The sequence below is a fragment of the Sminthopsis crassicaudata genome, chromosome 3 (genome assembly GCF_048593235.1).
Source record: "Sminthopsis crassicaudata isolate SCR6 chromosome 3, ASM4859323v1, whole genome shotgun sequence".
In the NCBI taxonomy this organism is placed as follows: Eukaryota; Metazoa; Chordata; class Mammalia; order Dasyuromorphia; family Dasyuridae; genus Sminthopsis; species Sminthopsis crassicaudata.
The window spans coordinates 333641830-333669629 of record NC_133619.1 but is presented as its reverse complement, the minus strand read 5'-3'; the positions used below and the strand labels follow the sequence as shown (position 1 = coordinate 333669629).

Sequence of the window (27800 nt, the reverse complement as noted above, 5' to 3'; positions counted from 1 at the left end):
CCCTCCACACTCCAGAAATCCACTAGTTGTATAGTCTACTTTCCTTCCCTACAGTATTGCTCCTGTTGCTCTATCTGGCCAGGATGTTCTCCCTCCTCTTTTCCTGTTTTAATCCAAACTGTGCTCTAAGGCTTATTTAGTTCCAGTTCCACTTTTGCCAAGACCTTTTCTTTCCAAGACCACTACAGCCTTTCTCAGGATCCATACAGAACTTAACACTCTTTACTTAACACCCAGTCATGTGCTGCCTTATGAAATGGCTTAAATAAGCTGTGTGACCTTGAACAAGACACAGGCTCCCTGGGTCAGACTCTTTAGCTGTAAAGTGAGGGAGCTGGGTGACATAATTATTCAAAATCATTTCAGCTTTAATATTCTTGAATTCTATTTTTGTCTCAAGCTTATTTACATCTGTCATTGCTAATTTTTCACTTGTTTATGTAGGATCACAGAATTTGGAAGTAGCAGGGACCTTAAACCTTCTCATTGTACAAAAGAGAAAACTGAGACTGGGGGAGGCAGGGCAGGGAACTGCCCAGAGTCAGACCCCATAAGATAAAATAACAGATCCAGAATATCCAGAATACAGACCCAGTCATCTAAATCCAGTGGTTCTTTTTATAGCACCATCTCCTCAATTACAGCAAAGATTTATTGAGAGAGGGACTTTATATTGTTGTTAATTCTGTATGTTTCCACATTGTACCTTAAATAAAGGAAATTCTCAAAATGTTGATTAAGATATGGGATCCTCAGGACCATGCCTTATATCAAAGAGCATGGAAAGTGCAATTTTAAATGGATTTGGTGTTAAAGTTCTCAGGTTAATAAGAGGCCTTTATAGAAGAGGTACATATATTTATAAGAGGCTCCTGCCTCTTATCTCTGTAATTTTGAACAAACCCCTAGTTAAACTGGTCAAAGCTTCTTAAACTATGAACTGTAACCTCATATGGAGTCATGTAACTGAATATGGGAGGTCATAAATTATGATTATCAGTGTATATTTAAATTGTATAACTATTTCATATATCTATATGCCCAGGGTCGCATAAAAATTTCTTGGGCAAAAAGGGGTCACAAGTGGGAAAAGTTTAAGAAGCCCTGGCTAAATCACCTCTCAGTCCACTTCCACTTCTAAAGTTTTATGATTCTGTGATCTGGGATTTAATCATTCTCTGATGGGGAACAAACGTATAGCTAAAAAGTGGTCTAGTTCAACTCACTCTCTCACTTGATATTTGACACTAGACAGGGCTGGATATTTGCTCCCTTATCAAATCAGAACACTTGATTGCTCTGCCTAAAGCTATTTCATTCCCAGACATCAGTCAAGGATTGGAGATGATAGAACTTGAAGAGATTAACAAAATTTTAAATCAATGTTTTCACAGGAGGTGACAGTGGGAAGTGAAGAGAACCATGGGAGAAATTTATGAAGTGTCTCCTTCCATACTTCACACTATGTACTCCTCCATTCAGTAACATTGGCCCCTTTGCAGGATTTCAAACAAGAATCTCTTCTGCCTTCCTTCCTACATTTTGATCGCCTGTCTCCGATGTGTGCAAAGCTCTCCTTCCTCATCTCCACCACCTGGCTTCCCTGGCTTCCTTCAAGTCCCACTTAATAATTCCAGCTTCTACAGTAAACCTTCCCTAATCCCCATCAGGAATTGTTGTTCTTAATTCTGTTGATCTACATATTGTGGATTAAATAAAGGAAGTTCCCAATACCTTTGATCCAGAATTCTACCTCTTTCCCTCTGTTAATTTTTTTCTAATTTATCCTATATGTAGTTTGAATGTGCATGATTTTGAAAATCAAATGAGAAAATATTTATAAAGTGCCTAGTAAGGTTCCTTGCATATAAAAATATTATATAAATATTATCATTATTTTTTTGTTGGCATCTTGTCTTCTCTATTAGACTGTGAGCACCTTGAGAGCAATGGCTGCTTTATATTTCCCTATATCTGCAGTACTTAGCACAGTGCATGGCACATAGTAGGTGCTTTAAAATATTTATTGACTCCTTGAGAGGACATTCATATTAGAGCTGAGTCTTAAAAATTTGGGGATTAGCACTTCTGTGACTCTAGGCAACTCATTTAACCCACCTTGCCTCAAAAGAAAAAGAAAAAAAAAAAGGACTTGGAGATTAGGAGTTTGGAATGACAATGCTCTTCATAGAGCCTTAGAAGATGTGGACATTCATATTTGACCCACCTAAAAGTTAGGTACCTTCATCCCACCATTCTGAGCTGAACACACAGCTAGCTTTAGCTTCACAAAGGTTGGAGGTCCAATTCATAGTATTGCCCTATTCATTAAGGTCTAAGTGAATTTGAAGAGACCAACAGGATCTACTAAGAAAATTCCTAAATTGGGAGTCAAAAAGACTTAGCTTAAATCTTTGGCTCTGCTACTTACTATTTGTGTATCCAAAAAAGAATTATTGTAGTTGTTATTTAGTCATTTCAGTCACATCTGATTCTTTGTGACCCCTCTAGGGTTTTCTTGGCAAAGATACAGGAGTGGTTTGCCATTTCCTTTTCCATCTTATTTTACAGATGAGGAAACTGAGGCAAACAGAATGAAATGACTTGCTTAAAGTCACATAGCTAGTTAAGTGTCTGACACCAGATTTGAATTCAGATTTTCCTGACTTCACACCCAGTGCTCTATCCACCAGGGCTGCTGTGTTTCCTCTCAATAATTTTATCTGTGAAATGAGGTAGGTTAATTGGGGAGAGAGGAGTACAATGGAAAAAAGCACTGTTTTTTTAATTAGAGGACATGAGTTCGGATTTCAACAATACCACTTATTATCTAGAGACCTGAATGTAAGAATTCATTTAACTTCTGTGACCTCAGGTCACTTAACTGTAAAATTAAAGGATGGGATGAGATGACTTCTGGGATTCCTTTCAGCTTTACTTCTAGGACACCTGAAACCTATATATAGTTCCTTAAGGTCCATCTCATATCTAAAAACTTTGCACCAGTGAGGTGGAGATGTATTATTCTCACTAATATTATGAGCTTGGAATTTGGGGAGTACCAGTGGCTGCTGTTCTCTCTGCCACTCAGGTGTCTTTATTCTCATTTAAGTCACAGGTAATGGGAGGGAAATTAAAAAGGCATGTGAATGATGCAGTATATATAGACCATCCACACTGACTCAAGCAAAAGTCTTCCCTACTGAAGGATATCTGTCTTGAGAGAAAGCATCAAATGAGTGACATTTATTTAAGGCCCCCATTATCCCAGAGAGGATTTTTCTGTCTTCACACATTTCCCTCCTCCCTCTAGGCAAAACTCAATTCATCTTGGTATTTAACAGGGAAGATGAGAAGGGTGAGGAATGGGCACAAAAAAGAAATGAAATATGGTCTGGGTTTGAGATGGAGCTATAAGGCCTGGAGCAATGCTTGGCAATGTTTAATGTGTTTAGTTCTCTATTGGGAAGGGTCAAAAGCTGGAAGGTATCCCCCTTACTGGGGGGCAGAGAGGTCTTTGACTCAAACATGACCCCAAAAGGCCAAAATGAAAGCAAAAGGACAGCTACTAAGCCAGCTACTGAAACAGAGAAGTTGGCACCTGTTTGGTAACGGAAGGGAGTTTTTACAAGGTACCTGGCTCCAGGTGGAAAGGGTTTCCCTTCCAGACTAGTTGTTTCCTCCTGGATGTCATCAGGGAGAGTGGAAAGAATGCTGAGAAACCTGTTTTGTAGCTTTGATCTCTGCCCTTTGACCTTGTTAAGATGACTTGGCAGCTCCTTTACCTTCCAGGTGTAACCACAGCTTCCCCTCCTTCCAGAAAGCCTACCTGAGAGACTGATGCTCACCATGTTAGTAGAGAGTCACTGAGGAAGATGGGGGAATATGTTTCTATCTCTCTAATCTTCTGGAGCAAGGATTCTTGCATGGGGTTTTGGAACCTGTTTTTCCCACTAATTTTGACAACAGTCTTTCAGCATGGAAATCCATATATTTTATTATATAGTTAACTCTTGCACATTTCAGGGATTCCTTGCTATCTGGAAAATCCACATGAGACTTTTTTGGTTTTCCCTTTGTGCCAGAGAAGAAGAAATTGTGTACTTATTGTACTAAAAAATAAAAGTATGCTGATATTATAAGCATTACACATATTTTTATACATGTCTGAGGTTCTAAACTTTTTCTGTATCATCTGCTGGCTTTTGCATGTTGTCTCTAGCTTCCATAAAACTCTTCTAAATTCTCACTTAATCTTTTATGCTGACCTGTGATATATGGAAACCATGATGGGGAAAGTCATGATGTGGACGGGATAATTCTATGTGCTTAAAAACATGATTCTGAGATGGAGTCTTTTGGGTTTTACCAGTCTGCCAAAGGGGTTAAGAACCAAAAAAAGCTAAGAACAGTAGGAGAACATGCTGGTAGGCTTCCGCGTACCAGGTTCTGTTTTATGAGACAATGTCCAGAAGAGATCTTCTGAGAGGAAGCATATTATAGTGGATAGGTTCTTTCCCTGAAATCCTATCCTTCAAAAGATAAACAAACAATAGAACTTGTATTTCAGTTATTTATCATTTTATTTTTCTCTACTATCACAATTCAACTACTAGAGGATAAATATTAGATCCATTTGTTGCTTTCACTTCTCCTTTCACTTACTTCTTGAAATTTCTCACAATCTATCTTCCAAACCCTTCATTCAGTCTGAAGTGTCCCCTACAAAATTAGCAATGATCTCTTGTTAATGTTCTTTCCCTAAGTCATTATCCTTTTTGATCTCTCTGCAGTTTTTAACTTGGTTGGTCACCTCTTCCTCCTGGCTATTCTAGAAAATTCTCTCCTGATCTGAATATTCTTTTTCAAGCCCTCATCCTGTATCCTCATCCATATCCTGCCCCCTAATTGTGGAAGCGCCCTAAGGCTCAATTCTAGGCCCTCATCTCTCTATTTCTATCTCTATCTCTTGGTGAGATCAACAACTCCCAGGAATTTAATTATCATCTCTAGCCAGAAAACTCTCAGATCTATATTATATTCATGGTTGGTTTCTCTCTTGAAGTCCAGTTCAGTATCACTATTTATTTAATGAGCATTCCTTACTGGATGTCTCATGGTACCTCAAACTCACATGTTCAAAGCAAAAATCATTCTTTCTTCTCCCTTTCATATTCTCCCATCCTCACAACCCTCTCCTATTTTATCAAGGGCATTCCCTTCTTTCAGTTACATATGTTTGTATTCTGGGAGCCATCCTTAATTCCACTCTCTCTTAGCTGATTATATCTAAACATTTGCCAAGTCTTGTCAACTTTGCATTGGCAGCATCTATCCCCAAGGCAGCTAGGTGCCAAAATGGATAAAGTTCTGGACCCAGAGTCAAGAAACTTGAGTTCAAATTTGATCTCAGACACTTATTTGCTGTGGGACTGTGGGTATGTCACTACTCTTCCTAAATTCAATCTGGCCTTAAACACTACTAGCTGTGTGATCCTGTGCAAGTCATTTAACCTTGTTTACCTCAGTTTCCCCATCTGTAAAATGAGCTGGAGAATGAAATGACAAACCACTCCAGGATCTTGCCAAGAAAACCCTAAATGGGGTGACAGAGAATTAGACACAACTGAATGGTAAAAACAATATAATAGGAGCTACTAGGAAGGGATTGGCTTACTTCTTGTCTCTATATCCCCTTCTGGTACAATAGGGGTTTACTAAATATCTGCTGATTTACTGATGGATTGCACATGTGGAGTTTACACTAGAAAAAAGAAACAGGCAAGTAAGCAAGGTCAACCAATCACTCTAGTGGCAGCCACTGCACAAAAAAGGAGTAGGTGGTCTCAGAGGGGCAGAGCAGGGGTATCTTGCTTCCTTAATTAATACACTGACTGATGGACTTGGCCTTTTCAACAATGAAGTGATTCAAGGCACTTCCAATAGACTTGTGATGGAAAATGCCATTTGTATCCAGAAAGAGGGCTAAGGAGACTGAGTGTGGATCAAAGCATAGTATTTTCACCTTTTGTTGTTTTTTGTTTTCGTGTTTTTTTTTTTCCCTTTCTCATGGTTTCTTCCTTTTGATCTGATTTTCTTGCACAGCATGACGAATATGGAAATATGTTTAGAAAAATTGCACATGTTTAACTTATATTGGATTGCTTGCTGCATAGAAGACGGGGGAAAGGGGAAAGAGGGACAAAAATTTGGAAAACAAGGTTTTGCAAAGGTGAATGTTAAAAGCTATCTTTGCATGTATTTGGAAATAATAAAATACTATTAAAAGTAATACACTGATTTTCTATATCATTACCATTCCAGAGCTTGGGCTCCCTAGTGCAACTTCTATAGCTTAGAGACCCTTTGGAGAAGGTGAGGGATCAGAGATCATTGATTCTAGACTTTGAAGTTCTGACTCATGAGTAGGAACAGAATGTAGTGGATTCCCCAGCAAGCCCCTAATGGGCAAGGATAAGATCCACACGCACACTCATACAACTTGGTTTCTTCCTATCTTTCCATTTTTTTCATGCCTTATTCTACTCCACTCAAGGACACTGTTTCCATTTTTATCCCTTAAACATAATCCTTTATCTCTCAATTCCATGCATTTCCTCCAGAAGTCCCCAATGCTTATCTTCCTCATCTCCACTCCCAGCTTCCTTTTGGGTTTTTCTGCAAAAACTCTTTTCAGATCCCCTTTCATATTGTGCCTTCCTTCTAGTAATGTTATTTAGTCAAGTCAAATTTTCATGAATCTGTGGAACCATAGTACACCAATACTGTCCATGAGGTTTTCTTGGCAAAGATATTGGAGTGGTTTGCCATCTCTTCTTCCAGTGAATATGAGCAGAGGTTACACAGCCAGTAAATATCTTAGGTAAGATTTTAACTCAGGTCTTCCTGGCTCCAGGCCTAAATTCTGCCCATCCAGCTGCCTGCCTGATACATAGTTGACACATAATAAATGCTTGTTGACTTGGCTCAGAGGTACTCATAAAACATTTTCAAATAAACAGCCCTATTGAAGTTTGCAGTTAAAATAAGATGAAATACATTTTCACTGGCTTCTTACATCAACAAAGGAGAATTCTTCTAGAATAGTTAAAAATAAAAGGAGAAAACGATATAGGCCATTTACAACACTGTAAATAAAAATATCATTACAAGTCAAACTGAACTTTCTGTAACTGAAAAACCAGTGAAGGTCCCAGAGAATAATAATGAAACACAGCTCCCTTCTCCCAGCAAAGTAGTGAGGGACATCTCATAATAATAGCTGACATTTATACAGACCATTAAGTACTGAAAAAGCCATTTACATACATTATGAGCTTCAAAAGAACCCTATGAGGTTGACTAACTGTGTTACCCTAGGCAAGTCACTTATCCTCTCAGTTTATTCTTATGTAAAATCAGGATGATAGTGGCATCTACATCCCCAGGTTGTCATATTGACCAAATGAGATGATATAGGCAAAAGAGCTTTGTAAATGTTAAAGAGCCACATAAATGCTGGTCCCTATTTAACAGAGGAAAACACTGAAGCTGAGAAAGACTGACTTAATCATGGTCACATAAAGCAATATATTAAGTATTAAGGGAAATTTAAGTCCAAGTTTTCCTTCTAGGCCAGTGTTGTGTCCACTTTGTCATCATGTCTTGCTATCCATGACTATTGGCATTATGAACAACTATGAAGCCCATATCACACAAAGGAATGAGAGGTTTTTTGTTTTTTGTTTTTTTTTTTTTAAATGGTTGAACTGCTTTAATTCAGGTCAGAACTCACTACTATTACATCTCATTTCTTTATACATACATACATACATATATATATATATATATATGTAGAGAGAGAGAGAGAGAGAGAGAGAGAGAGAGAGAGAGAGAGAGAGAGACAGAGAGACAGAGAGACAAAGAGAGAGAGACAAAGAGAGACAGAGAGACAGAGACAGAGACAGAGAGGGGGGGGGGAGAAAGAGAGAGAGAGGGAGGGAGGAAGGGAGAGGGGGGGCAATTAGGGTTAAATGACTTGCCCAGTGCCACCCAGCTAGTAAGTGGCTAGGGTGTGGGATTTGAACTCAGGTCCTTCTGACTCCAGTGACTTTGCTCTACTCACTATGCCACCTATCTGCCCCGTTACACCTCTTATTTCCCTCTCATCCACTGAGTACTCTCTGGCTGGGCAATGGGTGGATCTTGACCTAGCAGGGCTTAAGACATACATGGGAGAGGAAGACAGAAGAAGTATAAATGCTAAAGATTTAGAGGCATTTATAAAGCAATATACACATACTCAGGCTGAGAAAGGCAGTTGGATGTTGTAACTTAGGTAACACTTCTTGGAAGAAATGAGTTTTGTCAAGTAGTTAATGACCAGCATGCTAGACTAGCTATACCTCTGAGCACTTTTTCAGAGCCAGAGTACAAGAATGAGGTGAGAGGTTTTTCAGTGGCTCTGTCTCAACTGTCCCCTCAATTTTTCTATGATCACTGCCCCACGTACACTCCTGGGTCGCTTGTCTTTGTCTTTTCAGTTACCTCAGTCAACTAGGATTTTTCTTTTAAAGATAAATAAGGAAACTAGGATGACCTACTTCCTCCAGCTTATCTGAAAGTCTAGCTAAGGAGAGTGACCCTAAAACTCCAACCAGGAGTGCTGTATCAATGATTAATCAGTGTTCAGACATGTGCCTGCCATTATCACACTCCTGTGGCCTTTTGTCCACCTTCTAACAGAAGCTGTTATATCCATTTGTTTGCTTCCTCCCCTCCTACTTGTTTCCCACTCCCCACCCCTCTATCAACTTTTCTGCCAAAGCCAAATAGAAACTTTCACTTTTTATCAACTCTTCTACCACGAGATTTCCCCCCTGAACTCTAGAGGGGATAAGGAGAAACTTAGAGGGAAGTGCCATCTTCTTTCACTGTTTTTGGAATTGATTAGACAGACAAGATCAATTAAAGCAAATCCCCATTTTCCTCATATTAGTCATTTTATAGCCGTTGTGGCTGATGACACTACAGAATGGGAGAAGGCAGCCCTAAGTTATGTCTAAAGGAGAGAGTGGCAGAGTGGATAAAGGGTGGGCCTCAGATTCAGAAAGTTTTAAATACACATCCTGCTTCTGACAAATCCTAAGTGGAAAGGGTCCTAGGTCTGGGTCAGATAATACATGTTCAATTTCAGGCTGTCATTTACCATCTGTGTGATTTTGGAAAAGTCTGGACCTCAGTTTCCTCATCTGTAAAAATAAGGCAGTTAGACTAGATGAAGTCTTTTAGCTCTAAATCTATGAAAGACATACTAAATGTGTGATTAAGGGCAAAGTTACTTAACCTTGCAGTTTCCCAAGCAATCCTCTAAGGCCAGAAGATGAATTAGGAGAGGGAAGTCCCTCACTGTATGAAATCACAGGTCTAGTACCTCTCCACCAAAAGGCAAGAATTACAAATCGCAGTCTTTGTGTTATCAAAGGCTTTGAACTTTCACTACTTGAATATCTAATTCAAAATAAATATCTTCAAGCTAAGGAAAGAAGTACTATCTGGCATTAAAAATGTGCATTTAGCTCCTTGCTCTCCTTTTTGCAGTAGGGGAGAATGGGTGTGTGATATTGCACATAACTGTCTGACACCTTTGTTGTATTGGCCAGTTTTTCTGAACGGTTTTCTTCTCCTATCCCCTTTTATAAAACACTTGTTCTATCTTAAGATTGTGAGATGGTATTGAAAACAAAAGACATAAAATCAGATTAATATGCTTTTTAAAAAGTAACATTAAAATATTTTCCTTGTTTACCTTACCAGTAAAAGGAAGAAAAGGAGGGAAATAAGTATTTTTTAAATGCCTCCTTTATGCTAAGCACTGTGCTATCTCATTTGATCCTTACAACACCCTGAAAGGTAGATGCTGGATATTATCCTCATGAAGCCAAGAGAAGTTAAGCGATTTGCCCAGACTCATACAGTTAGTAACTATTTTGAGACAAATGTGAACTCAGGTCCTTTCTGACTCTAAACACAGCATTCTATATAGTGCAACACCTAGCTTCCTCTAGGTTAAGGTCATAGTTTAGAACCTAAGGGAATCTCAAAAATCATTTAGTTCAATTCTTTACTTTTACAAGTGAAGAAGTGTGATCTGGCAAAATTGAGTGACTTGCTCAAAGTCACCCAGCAGGTCTCACATATGGAATTTAAATGTGGGTCTTATGATATCAGAGTCTGCTTGCTTTCCAGTGAACATATTACCAGGATGGCAGCCCCATCATTTAAGGGAAATTAGTCATAGCAACCCAGCATACACCTCATGGAAGTGAATCAAACTCAAGACCAGTGGGTGGGTGTGGAATTCATCCTAAGCTTCTTTCTCATCACTTTATTCTCTAAATCCCAGGTATCAGGAGCTAGTCCAGCAAGCCTCTCTTGAAGAAGCCACCTCCCTCCTTCTTTAGCTCACCAGGTCTGAGGACCAGCCCTACTCCCTTCCTTGATAATCAAGTTCCTCCAGGGCCAGGCCTGGAGTAGCTAAAGTGAGTCACTGATTTCTACTATCAAGCAGACCCCAGAGATCCCAGACTTCCTGCTGAGCCCTTGAAGCTCCCTGATCTTCTCATTTTTCCCAGGTCTGTCATCTACCATGATTATTTCTCAACTGAGAAGGTCAGAGCTAGAAGGCATTCTTTATTTAGTCCAAACCCCTAATTCTGTAAATGAGGCAACTGAAGTTAAGAGGCATTGCATCTGACAAGCTGGTAGCAGAGACAGGATTAGAACTCTGGAATCCTGGAAATCACAGATTTAGAGCTGGAAGGGGCCTTAGAGGACATCTTGTTTAATTTCCTTATTTCACAATCTTTCCACTGCAACAAAAATAACCTTGCACTTATTTTTTATAAATGGTGTACATATTGTTATATATAATCATTGTTTCTCTGATAGAGTGCAAGTTTATGCACACGGGGAGGGGGACTGTTTTGTTTGTATTTTTCCCCCCTCAGAGTAAGGGGGTGGGGAGGAAGGCCTAGCACATAGTAGGTACTTCATATATACCTGCCTTTCCCTTCAGACTTCCCTTAAGGTGCTGAGGCAGCAAATATCCCCATCAGGATTTTGAAGAAGAATCAAGCTTTGCAAATCTTTTCAATCTGCTTCAAAATTGAATCTTAGGAGATGCACTGACATCAAGTATTCAGCCTCCCCTTAGGGCTAGCTAAAAGTATCCCCGGCCTTTGCATTCTTACTCTATTAAAGAATAAGGTACCAGAGGAGGTACTCTAAGTAAATCTGCTTTCCTTTCCCTAAGGAGAAAGAAACTCAGTAATCTAACATCCCAAAGTTCCAAAGCCAATGAGAAATGACTTCTAGTGAAGGGGAGGGGAAGGGCAAAGAGGTGGCCACCTTCTCTATCCTTTCCCTTTTCTCTGAAGAACTACTTCTAGGGCTAACAACTCTGACCTTTGTCTCAAAAAATCTCCTAGACTGGGGCCTAAAGTCAATATCAGTTTCTTGACCAGGTCTAACCTTAACAAAGGGCATTCTCACTCATCAGGGACTATTATAGATCTGTCACCTACGCTCTACCCCAATCTTTCTGTTTTTTAAAGGTCTTAAAGAATTTTTTTTTAAGGGAGGAAAGAAAAAAAATTAAAAAAGGAACTTATACTCATTGAGGGGTAAGATCACAATGCTCTTTTGAGTTATCAGGATTGCTCATAGAATACATCTGGTGTAAAGGAGAGCGGCTTGTAAGGGTTTAAGATAAGAACCAGTTAAAAAAAAAAATCTACATTTTAGATTTTTGCAGGAAGCCAGCTCCCGAGAATCCATGTTTTGGAAGCTCTCAGACTGGCAGGATAGCTTCTGAAGGAAGCGGATTAACTCACAACTCCAATGTATATTCTTTCTTCCCCTATCCCTCAACATTTTCAAAGTTTCACTATGTTCTTTCCCCTCCCCCAAAACATACAAATTCCCTTTCAAACCTCTATTCACATGGTTGAATCTCTCTCAAACTAATAGTGGATCTTTCAGAGCTGTCTTTCTCTTTATTGAATTCTAGACTTTACCTTTCTATAACTTCATTTATTGCCTCTTGATTGAATTAATGATGGGACGCAGAACGTTGAAAATGGGGGAAGGGGAGGAGAATGCTCGGAATTTGTCTTATTTCTCTTAAAACTGTCTAGGATGGAGAAATTCTTAGGCTGACTCTGGGAAGGGAAAGCAAACAAGATAATGACACTACTGAGCTACACAGATGCTCAAAGAGCACTTCTTTTAAAAAAGAATTTTTGCCAATACTTCTTCATAGAAAAGTTTTTGGTTTGGTGTATTTTTTTTTTTTGTTATAAAGTTATTTTTGTTGTTGTTACAAAGTTATTTTTCTTTGTTACAAAGGAGAGTTTAGTTTTGAGGGTTAAGCGGCAAAGAATGTGTTTTTAGAAAAAAAAATTTGTAAAAAGAACAGGCATCAATAAAACATTTAAAAAATAAATAAATTAGCATAAAACAAAAGAATTATAAATTGATAGAAAAGGAAAATTTGTAACTCTCCCAACCTCATCGCGATTCATCACCAACTGAATTAGGTGTTACAAAAGGGAAACAAACAGCGACTGGCAACATTTGCTGATTCTAATTGACCAAGAATGTTGCAGTCAGTTTCCTAGTAGGATACCAACCCATATACATACACAGATTTCTATCTCAGCATCAATAACCTTCCCCCAAGCTACCGGGGCTCTCCTTGCAGATTCTCCTACTTAGCAGGAATACTCGGTAGGATCTCGTAGCTTCCTCCGAGCCGCCTCAACAGCTCCCAAATGAACAGAATATAATTAAATACAGTCTCGATTGCGCGCTGAGAGTTCTCAAGTTAATTAACAAGCCGAGTTCAGCCCCGGTACTGCAAAACAGCAGCAGCACTACCGGGACCTGTGTCCCATTAGGAAAAAAAATACTGTCGCTTGGGCAAAAATAGTTACCGGTGAGGCGACAAGTGTCAAGCACATTCCAGCTGCCCAGAGTCATATGCTAAATCTTGAAGTTAGAATCCATATGCAAATGAGCGCAGAAGAAGAAAGACGTCTTTCACTCATTACTGGAGTTCCTCCCCCTCGCAGCCTGGGCCCCAGAAATCCAAAGGAAAGCATTTCACTAGCTGCAGCTTCCCAAAGTGAGGGGCTGGGAGGGAGAAGGAGCTAAGTTTGAATACTACCTAGGGGACGTTTAATTAGGGAGCTAAATTCAGGCTGGAGCACAACACGTCCCTTATCTTTCCCTGACCTCTGCTCTCAGTCCTTTCCAGCCCCTTCCCCAGACCCAGCATTCAAGTACCATCGCCCCACAACCCCAGCGCAGCTGGCAAAATCAAGACCTCCCCCGCCTCTCTCCCCCCCAACCCCCCCTTCCCCGGAGCTCTGGGTTTGCTCTCACCTCTGCACGGGCAGCAGCAGCAGCACTTAGAAAGAAACCAACCCAAAGCAGGACATCGGGAATAAGAGCGTTCGCCCCCCTTCATGCTGCCCCCCACCCCCTAGAGCGTCTGCATGGCAGGGGGCCACCAGCCAGGACCCAGCACAGCCCGAGTCTGCACAGAGGAAGCCTAGCGGGCCGGCAGCCAGCTCGCTCTCGCTCTCGCTCTCGCTCTCTCCCAGTCTCCCCGGCCACTCTGACTTACATGGAAAGTGAGCCAGCCACCTTTGGGGAGAAGGGGAGGAGGCTCCGGAGAGAGAAGGGGAGGGCCCAGGGAGCAGGGGGAGGAGCTTTGATTCCAGCTGTGCTGGAGTCCACTGCCAGGGACTTGTCACTGAACCTTATGCAACGGCTGGCTGGGGCTGCACACTCTGTGCCCTAGTCCCAACCCAACAATCAATCTAACATTGCTGAGGTTCGATAGAGAGTCGCAGATCAATTCTCCATCCCAGAACACTTGGGATTAAACGACTTAAAATAGAGAGGGCCATTAGAAAATCTAATTCTTTTACTTATAGAGGAGAAACTGAGGCACAGGCAGAGTGGCACACCTTGTAAATAAAGGAACCAGAATTCAAACCCCTTGACTCATTATTTCAGGACTCTTTTCACTTTCTCTATAGGCCTTTCCCGATTTTCCTAGTTTTTAGTGTCCCTCCCCCCATTATCAATGGATCATAGATTTGGGGGACCTTATATATATATATATATAGATTAAGTCCACCCCCTTTCCAAGTTTGTAGAAATTGAGGCACAGAAAAAGGGGAGTGACTTGCGTAGAGCCAGCACCCAGGTTCTCCTGACCTCCTCTCCAGTGTCCTACTCACCATAACACGCTACCTCTTACAATATAGTACAAAGCTAGATATGGTATCACCCCCTTCCTTTTACATATTAGGCATCACATAGTTAATAGGAATTTGAGGGAAAATTTGAACACAGATCTTCCTAAATCCAGTACCCTATTAACTATGCCATATTACCTCTCATAAGTATTATGTATCTCTAGCACTATAATACAAATGCCTAGCACATAATAGACAATTTACAAATAAAATAAAATGTATAAGTAAGCTTTACTTATCCGACTTAATTAATATGATATATGTATTATGTATATATATTATTTTAAAAGAAATAAAACCTGTCTATAACAATCAGACCTTGACATTGTAAATAATTATAGAAAACCACTGAATGGAAACTATACATGAGTTTTAGAAATATCCCATGGTATAGCCCATTTAAAGGTTCAAGTATTATCTACCTCACAGTGTTGTTATGATAATCTAATGGTACAATATATAAAGAACTTTGTAACCTAAAAGTCATTATTTGCAACCCCCACCTCCATGTTCCCCACCCCCGTCCAAGCTGGCTCCTTCTCCCAACTTCTCTGTCTAGGTGGCACTGCCAATATTGTTTCCCAGAGTCTGGATTTTTCTTTATTCATTCCTGACTTCAGTATTCACAACCCCTATTTGATTGTTAAATCCTATCAATTCTTCCTCTCAAATAGTTTTCATTCATCTCTTGCAAGTGTTAAGACCCTAAAGAATGAGGGAAGAATCCCTCACCCCCTCAAGTTGCATTAATGGTATTTTGACTCATCTGTAATATGAGGAAACTGGAGTCTAGGGAGGCCAAGTGTGCCTTGCCCAAGATCGAAAAAATAGTGTTGAAGGTAGGATTTTAACACATAACCTCTGATTAGTAAGCACTCTTTCTGTTATACCATGCTACAGGCCTTATTTGCTAACCTACTATCTTCACTTAATGAACTACCTGATTAGAAATTATTTCTGAACTCTTATTTTTGGCCATTAAAAAAAAAAAAAAACAACTTTGGATTTTTTTCCTTTTTGAATAATGTTTTGTTTCCCCCCCTAATTACATGTAAAAACAATTTTGAACATTCACTTTGGTTTCTGAATTTATAACTGTTGTTGTTGTGCATATTAGTCTTTCAGTACTCTCCATTTAATACCTTGAATCTGCATTTAGAAGGATTTGTTAGAATCTTTATGGATTCACAAACCATAGAAAACCTGTTCCATTGGATAAGAGGGTAAGTTTGGAGTGTGGAGAAGATAAATAGATAAAAATAGATTTAGAACCAAAAGAATCTTCTAAAAGAACATATCTGGTCCCATTTCCCCATTTTAGATGAGAAAACTGAGACCCAGTGGTATGAAATGCCTTTTTGCTCAAAGTCACATGGGCAGAAAGGGACAGAATCAACATTTGAATCAAGGTAATTTGATTTAATATCTAACATGGGGATGTGACACCTAGCTAATCAATTCCCTAAGTTTAGGAGAAAAACACACTCATTTGGAGCTTACTTTTTCAGTTTGAGCTAGATATAAATTAAGTATGGCGGAGCAGTTTACTGGAATAACAACAGCCCAGCACATCCAATCAAGTAAGCCCCTAATGTCAAGCTGCTACATTTCCCTCTTTTCTGGAATATGAAGTCACTTGCCTATGGGATCAGGGTTGCCTCCTTCCTGAGGTTTATTATTACCCAATAAAAAATATTGAAAATGCTTCTAGCTGAGCCACGATCTTAATTCAGTATTAAGTTCATTTTCTTGCTCCCTGACTGCTTGGATTGTTTTCTTGTCTCAAATCCAAATCCACTGCTTATAATGACTTCTTCTAATTGCATACCCATTAACCCTTGGCATACTTATCTGCATGCCTGACCGATGGTGACCATTACTTCTGCCAGGTCCCCTTGGTTTTGACACCAATTTATAACCCTTGCTTAGTTGCCATCTGATATCCTGTCATAGCAGTATGTACTTACTCTGAGGTCACCTTAAGTCTTGGCCAGAGATGAACACCAGTGAGTCAAAGTGGTAAAATGGAAAGAACACTTATTAGGGAGACAGATGAAGTGGGTTCAGACCTTGCCTCTTTTACAAGATCATCATCATCATCACCACTACTATCATTATCATCTTCATCATCACTAGTATTTATTAAGTGCCTACTATATGCCAGGCATTGTGCTAAGTGCTTTTCAAATTGGGTGAAAATCTCATTTGGTCTCTACTGTGGAAGATGCTATTCTTATCCCCATTTTACAATTGAGGAAACTGAGGCAGACAGCTATCAAATGATTTCCACAAAGTATTATAGCTTGGGAGGCTGCATTTGAACTCAAATCTTTTTGACTCCAGACCCAGAGCTCTATCTACAGAGCTACCCAGAGCTACACCTAGCTGCTTTACTTACTCTTTGACCTCAAACAAATCATTTAATCTCCCTGTGATGCATATTCTTCAACAAGGTTGGACTAAGTAGTTAGTCTCTGAGGTCTCTTCTAATGATACATCAATGACCCTATGATCCTCAATTCTGATAAGTCTTCTAAGTTGAATTTATTTAAGAACGGACTGAGATGCTCAATGGTCTGGGAGATAAATTGGTGATCCTAGAACACTGTTAACTTTTAGACCCTTCCTTGAGGAAGGGTTACTACAAAATTATTTGACACTAGCTACAGGAGATGCTGAATTGATACTAGGACCTACTTCCCAAATCTCAACTAGCTTGGTGTTGGAATAAGGAGTGTGACTTGCATTCTCCAACTCAGCATTAAGAGGAAGCACCAATGGGCACGTGTAAAGCAACCTGCTTCATTTGTTCCTCCATCTGTCCAAGTTTGTTTCATGCATATCTGCTTGGGCCTCCAGTTCTCCCATCCATGCCGCCTACGTTTCTGGCTACTTGACTCATCTCACTTGGCTCGGTCTTAGCATCTGGTCCTATTCATTGCCATGGCTTGGGAGTTCTGGCTACATCTTCTTATCTCTGAATTCTTAGGTTACTAAGGCACCATACTTTCTGACCTCAGTGTGTTCCAGCCCCAAGGTTATTGTGATCAACTATTAACATCTTATCTCCTGCCATTCCATGACAAGACGTGACAATCTACCATTGTTTCAGAACTGATCTCAGGGCAATCTTTGAGAGTAAAGCTAAATCAGCTTCATTCTGGGTCTCTACATGCTGCCTGTTCTTACCCAAGACACTTCTTTGATGAAAGGATACTAACCCAGATGTTTGGCTAAGGAAATCAGATGCATATCATTAAAATCAGTATCTCATTTTACCATCAGACAGTTTAGTCCTGATTGATGCAGCCATCATTGGAGTAATAATCCCTCTATTTGCCTTAGTTCCTCAAGATCATTTGGAATTCATGCATTTTGAGATAATTCAGACATTATAATTTTTGACCACCCTAGGAAGACAGCTCAAGAATCTCTGATATCATTTAGAGCTGATGATTTGTTTAATTTCAATCTTTATGCTTCCAAAAAAAGGTGACTTTCCATCTAGAACTGAGCAGGCAGCCAATACCAGTGACCTTTTAAGAAAGTCTCTACTGGGAAGGTATCATCTGGAAAGGTAAATACCCACAAATACTATGGTACCAGGAAGGAAACTAAACTTCTCTAATACACATCTTCAAGGAACTCTCCCCTCAAAACAAACAAAAACAAACAAACTCCAGCAAAAACCAAAATAAAACATAATGAGAGGCCATATTGGCCTGCAGCTCTATTTATTCCTTAAGTCCAAAGTTAGATTTTTTTTTGTATATTCCCATCCTTTTTTAAAATTAATTTTATAATTTTTTGACAGTACATATGCATGAGTAATTTTTTTAAACAACATTATCCCTTGTATTCATTTTTCCAAATTTTCCCCTTCCTCCCTCCACTCCCTCTCCTAGATGACAGGCAATCCCATACATATTAAATGTGTTAGAGTATAACCTAGATACAATATATATGTGTAAAACCAATTTTCTTATTGTACGGTAAGAATTGGATTCCAAAGGTATAAATAACCTGGGTAGAAAGACAGTAGTGCAAACAATTTACATTCAATTCCCAGCGTTTCTTCTCTGGGTGTAGCTGTTTCTGTCCATCATTGTTCACAAAGTTAGATATTTTTTAAAATAATACCTCTAGGATGACAAATTATGACTGGTTTAAATGCCTTTTCCATGTTTGTAACTGGTATCCTGATCTTCAATGGGGTGAGGAAAGAAATACAGAGGGAATGAATTCTTAGGCCACAGTTAATTAAAAAAATGAAAAACTTCCTTCTGTACCTAATACAGACATTTTGATGGACATCTGGACTTGTTATTTAGACTTTTAATACCTCTTCAATATTGCAACAATTTGTGAACAAAGGCCTTTGGGATTTTCTGGACATTTTATATAGCTGCCAACATAGCACACTAAATTCTCCAAGGAACTGAAAATGAGTATTATCATCACCCAGGGCTTGGTGGGTGTCAGTAGGCTGTAGCACATTACAAATAAGAAATAATGGAGAGCAATGAAGTAAAGAATGTCAACATCAACAAAAAAAATTTGTGAGTGAAAAGGAAGCTGGATTGGTCATGAGGTAAGAATGATGGATAACAGACAAACTACCAACCATGTTCCACTAGCATGCTTGCAATGTGAAGAGAAAGCAAGGGTATTTTTTAGCACTTTGGGTGATCCCTTGTGAATTTATCAGATGGGCAGGCATGAATACATCACAAAATGGATCACAGGCAGGAAGATCTACATGCCATCAAAAATCCATTGGAGAATTGGAACATACATTAAGAATATCTTGGTTCCTTTTGAGCCCAAGACTAAAATCTCCAGGAATAGTATCTCTATGGAAAAGTAAAACTTTCTCTGTGAGTCAGTGACTTTGTTAAACTTAATAGGACAGGAGTATAGGAAGAAAGGGGACAATGATATGTCCCAGGACTGGCAGAAAAATCATATTAAGAATTCTGATTGACTAGTTCCAATGATCTTATGATGAAGAGAACCATCTACACCCAAGGAGAAGACTGTGGGAATTGAGTGTGATTCACAATATAGCATTTTCACTCCTTTTGTTGTTGTTTGTTTACATTTTATGTTCTTTCTCATTTTTTCCTGTTTGATTTAATTTTTCTGGTCCAGCAAGATAATTGTATAAATATGTATGTATATATTGTATTTACATATATTTCTACCATGTTTAACATATATTAGACTACTTACAATCTAGGGGTGGGGATAAGGTAAGGGAGGAAAATTTGAACTCAAAGTTTCGCAAAGGTTAATGTTGAAAAATTATCCATACATATGTTTTGAAAATAAAAAGTTTTTTAAAAAAATAACTTATTTTCTTAATTAAATCAACATATATACAGTGCCTTAAGTAAATAAGTAGTGAAAAGTGGTGGAAAAACCCATTGGAAAATATGGCTCAGGATTAAGAAAAAAAATAATTCAAATATCTCATTTCTATATATCAAAGCTTCTTAAACTGTGGATCGTGGCCCCATATAATATCATGTAACTGAATGTGAGGTTCCTGAAGAATTTGGCAACAGAATGAAGTATCAAATGTTCCACCAAGATTTAATTCTTTATGTAAGAACAAATTATCAATTCATATCATTTGTATGCAAATTTGCTTTTGTCTTTAATAAATGGTAAAATTATATACATACTAAAAATTGTTTTATGATTTATTATCAGCAAGTGTTTGGTTTGTATAACTATTTTAATTTCTCTGGTGAAAAAGCTCTACTATAAATCATGAATAAAGAAATATGAAGCTTTGAATATGGTGCATATCACTATTATAAGTAAACTGATTATGTCTTAGATTAAAAAAAAACTATTTACAAATGTGGAAATAATTTCCAAATCAGTTGACTCAAAACTATTTATTTATTAGAAGAAAAATCAAATTATAAAAGATGAGTTCATGGCATATAACTAAAATATCTCTGACATGACACATTTAAACATGCAATTGACAACTCCCCAAATGTAAAATGGATAAAGGAACAGTTACTGACACAGACTATTACTGTACATTAATAGCCTCAGTGTGAAGGTCAAACTAATTTTAAATTTCTCATCCATCAAATGTTTGCTCTTTTTTTTTTGAAATGAAAAGATATTATAGTCAAGGGCCACCGATATATAGAATAAAAACTTATTATAATATTTTTAAAATGAGCATATTGTAAGATTATCACCAATATTACTTCACAAAATGGAGAATAACTTTGTAAGAGAAAAACAAGCTGAGTGAGAGCTTAGTGTGATCATCTTGGGAATCTTGAAAGACATTAAACAAAAAATGAAAGAATATCTATTTTCCATAACCAAAATATTTTCTCTATTATTGATAGGAAGTGGAAATAGAACTACAATAAGCAAATACAGGAAGATCAACCTGAAAAGACTTTTATGCACAGAGGAAATATGCGTTTGAGGTGATACAGTTTTGAGGGTATTTAGGGATTGATTCTCAAGATATCTAAAAGAGAAAAGTATATCATGTCAGGGGGGAAATCATGCATGTCTTCCTGTAGAGAAAAATGGGGATTGAGAAGGTTGCTCCCCTTAGTACTTCTCTAAAATTTTTAAAGAAATGAATCTAAACACATCTCAAGGATATATTTGAGGAAGATATGAGAAATAAAAAAAAATCAAACTTTCACAAATGATACGCTATAAAGATCACATCCAGTCATATTATTGGCTGAAAAATGCAGAAAATATTGTGATTTATGCTTGTTGACTCTTGAAGAGCATTTGATACAACAAAATGTCAACTTGAAGGCTCTCCATTTAATAACCATCTCAATGCATATTTCAAAATCATTCAAGATTCCTTGAGAGATGCAATTTTATTTGATCATTCTCTGATCATTAATATAACATAAGGATAATAGAACTAGTGTTGAAAGAGATTTCAACTCAATTCCCCTCATTTTATAAATGAAGAAACTGAGGGATAAGTTATTTATTTAAAATCATATGGCTAGTAAGCATTAGCACTGGGATTTGAACCCAAGAAGCCATTGTACTTTTCATTATACTATGTTACTTCCAACCCAGCATGAAGCATAGAATGGAGATAGGTGCTTAACAAAGGTGTTTGCCACTGCCATTAAGCATGTCATTAAGAAATGGAAGAAGGAGTCCCCACAGAACATGAGATCTCCCACATATTCCTCTTTAAGGATGATCTTGTGCAGACTACAAGGGTCAGAATATGCAGAATCTGTTAAATAAAAATCCATCATCATTCCAAAGAGTTCAGTCTCACCAAATACATCAGAAAATCCAAATGAATGCAAAATACTTATTAGCTTCACTATGATAGGCAACTGGATAGATTAACCAAAGAATTAGTTCATTGATGTATATGTCTTGCGTAAAAAGTACACATAGACAGTGAGCTGGTCCCTTGATTTAAGAGGAAGAAGAGAATTGTGCAATGGTTTTAATTGAGCCCAACCTACTTTCTGAAATAAAGGCCCATTAATTTAATCCTAATATTATTCTGATGAAGTTATATAGATGAATCATTGGATCTAATAATTTTTAAAGAATTAAGGTTAAAATTTAAAGGCAATGCAGAGGTGATCAAAGGGGGCAAAAAGGCACATTATCAAGGAATTAGGCACCAGAAGTGACACTAAAGATATATCATCAAAGGGATGTATGATTAGAAAAAGAGAGCAAGACAAGAGTAAGAGCTAGCAATAGCAGATGTTAACATCAAATAATCAGAAGAAGGGTTCTTAACTTTATGTATTCCATGGACCCCTTTGGCAGTCTGGTAAAGCCTGTGGACCACTTCTCAGAATTATTTTTTCAAATGCATAAAATGAAATCCATAGGATTACAAAAGAAACCAATTATATTGAACCCAAGGTATAATTTCTTTTCTTATTCAAGTTCATAGAAACTCTTTAAGTGTCAACAAGCATAAATCACAATATTTTCTGCATTTTTCAGCCAGTTTTGTGACTGGATGTGATCTTGTTATAGAGTATCATTTGTGAAAGCTTACTTTTTTTCCCTTCTCATCTCTTCCTCAAAGATGTACTTGAGATATATTTTGAGTCATTACTTAAAAGTTTTAGAGAAGTAATAAAGTGAGCAACCTTCTCAATCCCCATTTTCTCTACATTAAAAGTATGTATGATTTTGCCCTCCCAGCATGATACCCTTTCCTCTTTCAGATACCTTTAATCTTTGGTCTTTGGACTACAAATTAATCATTTCTTATCTAGACACATGGTAATTAGACCTTTTGTGAAAGATTTATGGAAGGTCACAGAATGGAGGACATATCTTTATTGACAAGATCACAGATTTATTGAAGTATTCATCCAAGTATTTTACTATAGTGTAGTACCCATTGCCAAATTGATAAAGAAAATTTACTTACAGTAGATACTAGTAGCCCAAACTATTTAAAATAGTCTTTTATTTCTGATCTTTTCTTAGTTCATTTGTAACTAAGACAACTCCTCACCAAAACCACTTAAAACATCATAGCCATTTCTTTCACAATGCCAGGGTACAATAATTATTAATGGCAGCTAAAATCTGCTGAACAAAATTATCACATTTGGAATTGGAAACTACTGGCCATCAGTGATGACATCTATTGAAGGACACATAACACTATATTCTGATGCCAATGGACCACCAATACTTGGAGTACTTCCTATCTACCCCTACCCACCCTACTGGAAATTGAGACTCTACCCTTGGGGCTTCTGATACCTTATTTCCTAGGGACCAGTCCTCTACTCCCTTTTCCTACTGCTGTCTTCTCACCATGCCCCAGCATAGGTACCTCCATTCTTTCATTACCCTCACTTTCCTGGCTCCCTTTTAAAAATATTGTCTTCTACCATTAAAATGGACTGCCTTGTTTTATTGTATTTGTAGTGCCAGTGCCTAATCCAATGCCTGATATATGTTTTCTCTGTCTCTAATATATGTTTGTCTATATATCTATCTTTCTGTTTGTCTCTATCTGTTTAATTATCTATCTTTAGACCTATTGATATGTCTACTTATCTCTGTGAAATATTTGATGCCTCATGAGAGCTTGTAAATTTTGTCCTTTCCTTGTTTCCCATTACCTTACCAATTAATGCCTCAGAGTAGGAAGGAAAATGTCCCATCTCTCTAGACAGAAAACCTGCTAAAGGTAAGACAGAAGCTGTTCTTGAGTTAATGCCTCTGCTGGCATTGTTTTCTAGGGAAAGAAAATTGAGAGAAAGTTCAGCTGCTATAAGTTAGATAAGCAGCATTAGACTGGAAGTGACCAGAGCTTCCATTAAGAATGACTTCTGTTGGATATCTTCAACATAAAGAAGATCCAACTCACTTCCAGTTGATCAATGATGGACAGAAACAACTACACCCAGAGAAGGAACACTGGGAACTGAATGCAAACTGTTAGCACTACTGTCTATCTACCCAGGTTACTTATACCTTTGGAATCTAATACTTAATGTGTAACAAGAAAATGGTATTTACACACATATATTGTATCTAGGCTATACTGTAACATATGTAAAATGTATGGGATTGCCTGTCATCAAAGGGAGGGAGTAGAAGAAGGGAGGGGATAATTTGGAAAAATGAATACAAGGGATAATGTTTAAAAAAAAAAGATAATAGGGAAATTAAAAAAAAAAAAAAAGAATGACTTCCGTTATTTTGATGTATGCCCTGTTGTAGGTTCTGGGAAAGTCATGATCTCCTAACAACACACTTGTGAATACCACCAAATATTATGGTAAGACACAATAGGAGGATAATCAAAACTGTATCTTCTACTTTTAACTGGGTTTACTTCTGTGTTCAACTCAGTTGAATTATGCATTTGTCCTGCTCACTCAATATTATCAATACCAATTATAGGCCCATTTCTAGCTCCACTATCCTCCTTGTTACTGTCATCCTCAATTTGTCCATCAGAAATACCTGTGCCCTGTGTTTGCATTCTTCAGTTATTTCTCACAAGCAGGAGCCCTGTTCCTTCTTCTCTTCCCATAACAGGTTTCCCTGAAACCTGTTTCAAATGGAAAACACCTTCCCTACTACTGAATATCTCATACCAATTGGGGCTACCTTCCACACATTTCCTCCTGGCTCTGCTACCCCATTTTTCCATCTTTCTTACTAATGTACTGCTTCTTTTTCTCTCCTGGCTTAACCATGACCTCTATATCTCTACCTCTGCAGGAGGAAGCACAGAATCCCCATTCATCTCTAATGCTTGGACATATTTCCCCTTTCCCCAAAGTGGTCAGCCACTTTTCCTCATGACCCTTTCTCTGTTGGGCAAGCAGCTCATGCATTCTAAGGACTCTTGGGCTTTGCCATTTGCCCTTCAGCTGAAACTCTTAGGATCTTTGGGTCTTTTCATCTGCATTGCAGATACACACAAACACATTATATATATATATGCATTAACTCAAGAACAGCTTCTGTCTTATCTTTAGCAGATATCTTATCATTTAGAGATGGGTCATTTTCCTTCCTACTCTGAGGCAATGATTGGTAGGTGAATGGGAAACAAGGAAAGGACAAAATTTACAAATTCTAATGAGGCATCAAATATTTCACAGAGATAAGTAGACATATATACATATGTGCATGTGTGTATATTTGTGAGACTGGAGGAATTGACTTTCAGATAACACAAGGGTTCTTATTTGAGCAGATGAACACATGCAGAAATATATCTATACATTCATAATACAAGTATATATGTATGTACATATGTATTTATATCTCTATATAAATTTATATTTGCATTTATACCTATGTATTTATAATCTATATATAGAACACACACACATATATGTGTGTGTGTGTGTATATGTATCTATTTATATACACATATATAGAGATACACATATAATATATACTCACTCCCAAATGTATATACCCATTCAAAGTTAGTATCTCACTTATAACATTTCATTTCTAGGGATTCAAAAGGGTATTCTATCTGGCAGTCCCTGGTTCCTGGTAGCTCTACACACATTAAAATACTGAGAACCTTCCTTGAGCAATTCTGTGACAATAAAATGTGGACCAAAATCTCAAGACAGAATCCTGGGGATAGCCAGTCAGCAGCCACTGTTGACATCCCATTGTCCCAAAGTCTCTGAACAAGCATGCCCTTTGATTTCATCATAAATTTCCCTGTCCTCTGAAGAAATACCACACTCTCCATATCTATTAATATGATAACCACGTAATATTTATTCTCTGTGGAATTTGTTCACCACCTTACAGCCCACACAATTGTTCCATAAACAGATGATAAGAATGTCCTATGTGCCAGGTACCATGCCAGGCACTGAAAATACAAAGATGGAAAGATATTATAGAGTTGGCAGAATATGTGTGCAAAAAAGTATATCATAAAGTATAATAGAATGGAACCCAAGGCACAGATGAGAATGGGACATGTTTTAGACATGGAAGGCAACCTGTGTAAATATACAAGGTAAGAGGAAATAACAGCCAGTAGTCTGATCTGGCTAAACTATAGTGTATAAAGTATACAAAAATAGTATATAAAGGGGGATAGGATGAAATTAGACCGCAAAAGTAGAATGACGTTGGATTTTGGTGGGCTTTGCTAGGCTAAGGAGCTTATATTTTATCCTGTAAGCTTTTGAGAACCATTGAAAGTTTTTTTTTTTTTTTTTTTTTTTTTTTTTTTTTTTATTCAGGAGAATGATTTGATTGGACCTATGCATTAGGAACATTAACTTGGCAACTGTAGGAAGGATAACTTAGAAAACAGGAGGCCCCAAAGTCAGGGGCTATCACAATAGTTTAGGTAAAGAGTGATCAAAATTAAGGCTACTATAGCAGCAGTATGAATGAAAAAGTGGGGATGGACATGAGGGAGTTGATGTAGAATTAATAGGACTTAGATGTAGGGAATGTGAGGGAGTGGTAACAATGGTTACCAGGAATTTGGAACTTAGGTACTGGGAAGAAATTAGTGAGTTGAAAGGAGGGTTGGTTTTGATAAAAAGATGATGAGTTCAGTTTTAGACAGCATGAGTTTGTGCTGAAGAGGCATCCTTTATATTGCCTTACTGCTCCAACAACATTGTGCTGAACTGAGGACTGCATTTTATATACAGAAGGTCCTACTGACATATCCATTAAAAACCATCTACAGCTAACAAATGTGCAACTTGAAGAATGAATCAAAACCTGGATTAGAGGTCCTCAATTGTTTTGTGTCATGGAACTCTTTGGTAGTCTGGTAAAGTCTATGAACCTCTTCTTAGAATGTTTTAAATGCATAAAATAAAAAATGGGGTTAAAAAGGAATCCAATTATATTGAAAACCATTATCACGATAATGATGATTAAAAAAATCAAATTTATAGCCCCCAAGAGGAGACCTCATTCTCTGCCTCAGAGCCACACTTTGAATGCTCTCTCTATACACGAATATTTGAATAAGACTTGTACACAAAAAGGCATGACACAAATTAGAATGACATAAATGGAAAGAAGAGATCAAACAGAAAGAAGAAATACTGGGAAGGAAGGGTCTAGTCTGGACCATGAGGAAGGTAGTATTTCAGCTGCATTTTGAAAGAAGAGAATTTCAAAAGATAGAGGTTGTTTCAGGTTCTCCTAGAATAACTGGCTGCATTATGGACATTGACAAGGTACTTGAGTTATTCACCTGTAAGTTGATATTTTATTGGATATGTGCATCTTTAATAGCATCATCTATTGTGATTGTGAACACAGTGCTCTAGAAGAATTTTTTAGCTATTTTTCAGTTATGTCTGACTCTTGAGGACCTCAAATGATAATGCAGTCCTTTGGGAATGTTGGAAGAAAATACCTTAAAGAGCAGCAAGAAATATTGAGGTTTTCTTGGCAGAGGTACTAGAGTACCTTGGCATTTTCTTCTCCAGATCATTTTACAAATGAGGAAACGGAGGCACACAAAGTTAAGTGACTTTCCTAGGGTTACATAGCTAGTTAGTGTCTGAGACCAGATTTGAACTCAGGAAGATGAGTGTTCCTGACTTCAGGTCTGGCACTCTACGCACTGTGCCACCTGGCTGCCCCATGGAAGAATTAATGAGCTTCTAAAAAGGAGTACATTGTAAATGCAACCCTATTACAATAAATAATTAAAACATCACAGAAACCTCCCCCCCCCATCCTCTAAGTATATTTTGTATTCTATTTCCTTAAGTTATTACTTTGCAGTTGCCTACATTCTTCTTCACACATCCTTGAAAAATATTTCCACAGCTAGGCTCCAGTCTAATTTTTCCTCGACCATTTCTGTGCCCCAGGGAAAACAAAAGTACCACAGATCACTATGTGGTCTAGGCTAGATCCCAAGCTGGGAAATGAATACAGGTTGAAAGATGCATTTCAGAGGCTGCCTTCATAGAACAC

General features: G+C 38.0%; 1 protein-coding gene across 14 annotated transcripts in view; it reads right to left on the bottom strand.

Annotated features, from left to right (window-relative positions):
* KALRN (kalirin RhoGEF kinase) overlaps window positions 1–27800 on the bottom strand; it is a 934437-nt gene that overhangs the window by 166525 nt on the left and 740112 nt on the right. The window contains exon 1 of one of the 14 annotated variants that reach the window (XM_074301442.1): window positions 13447–14789. The exons of 10 other annotated variants lie outside the window; for them this stretch is intronic. In XM_074301442.1, the coding sequence (XP_074157543.1) occupies window positions 13447–13531 (85 nt within the window). In that variant the 5' untranslated portion in view covers window positions 13532–14789. Of the gene's footprint in view, window positions 1–13446; window positions 14790–27800 lie in introns of those variants that run through there. 3 more of the 14 variants (XM_074301440.1, XM_074301441.1, XM_074301443.1) reach the window with 3 other exon arrangements.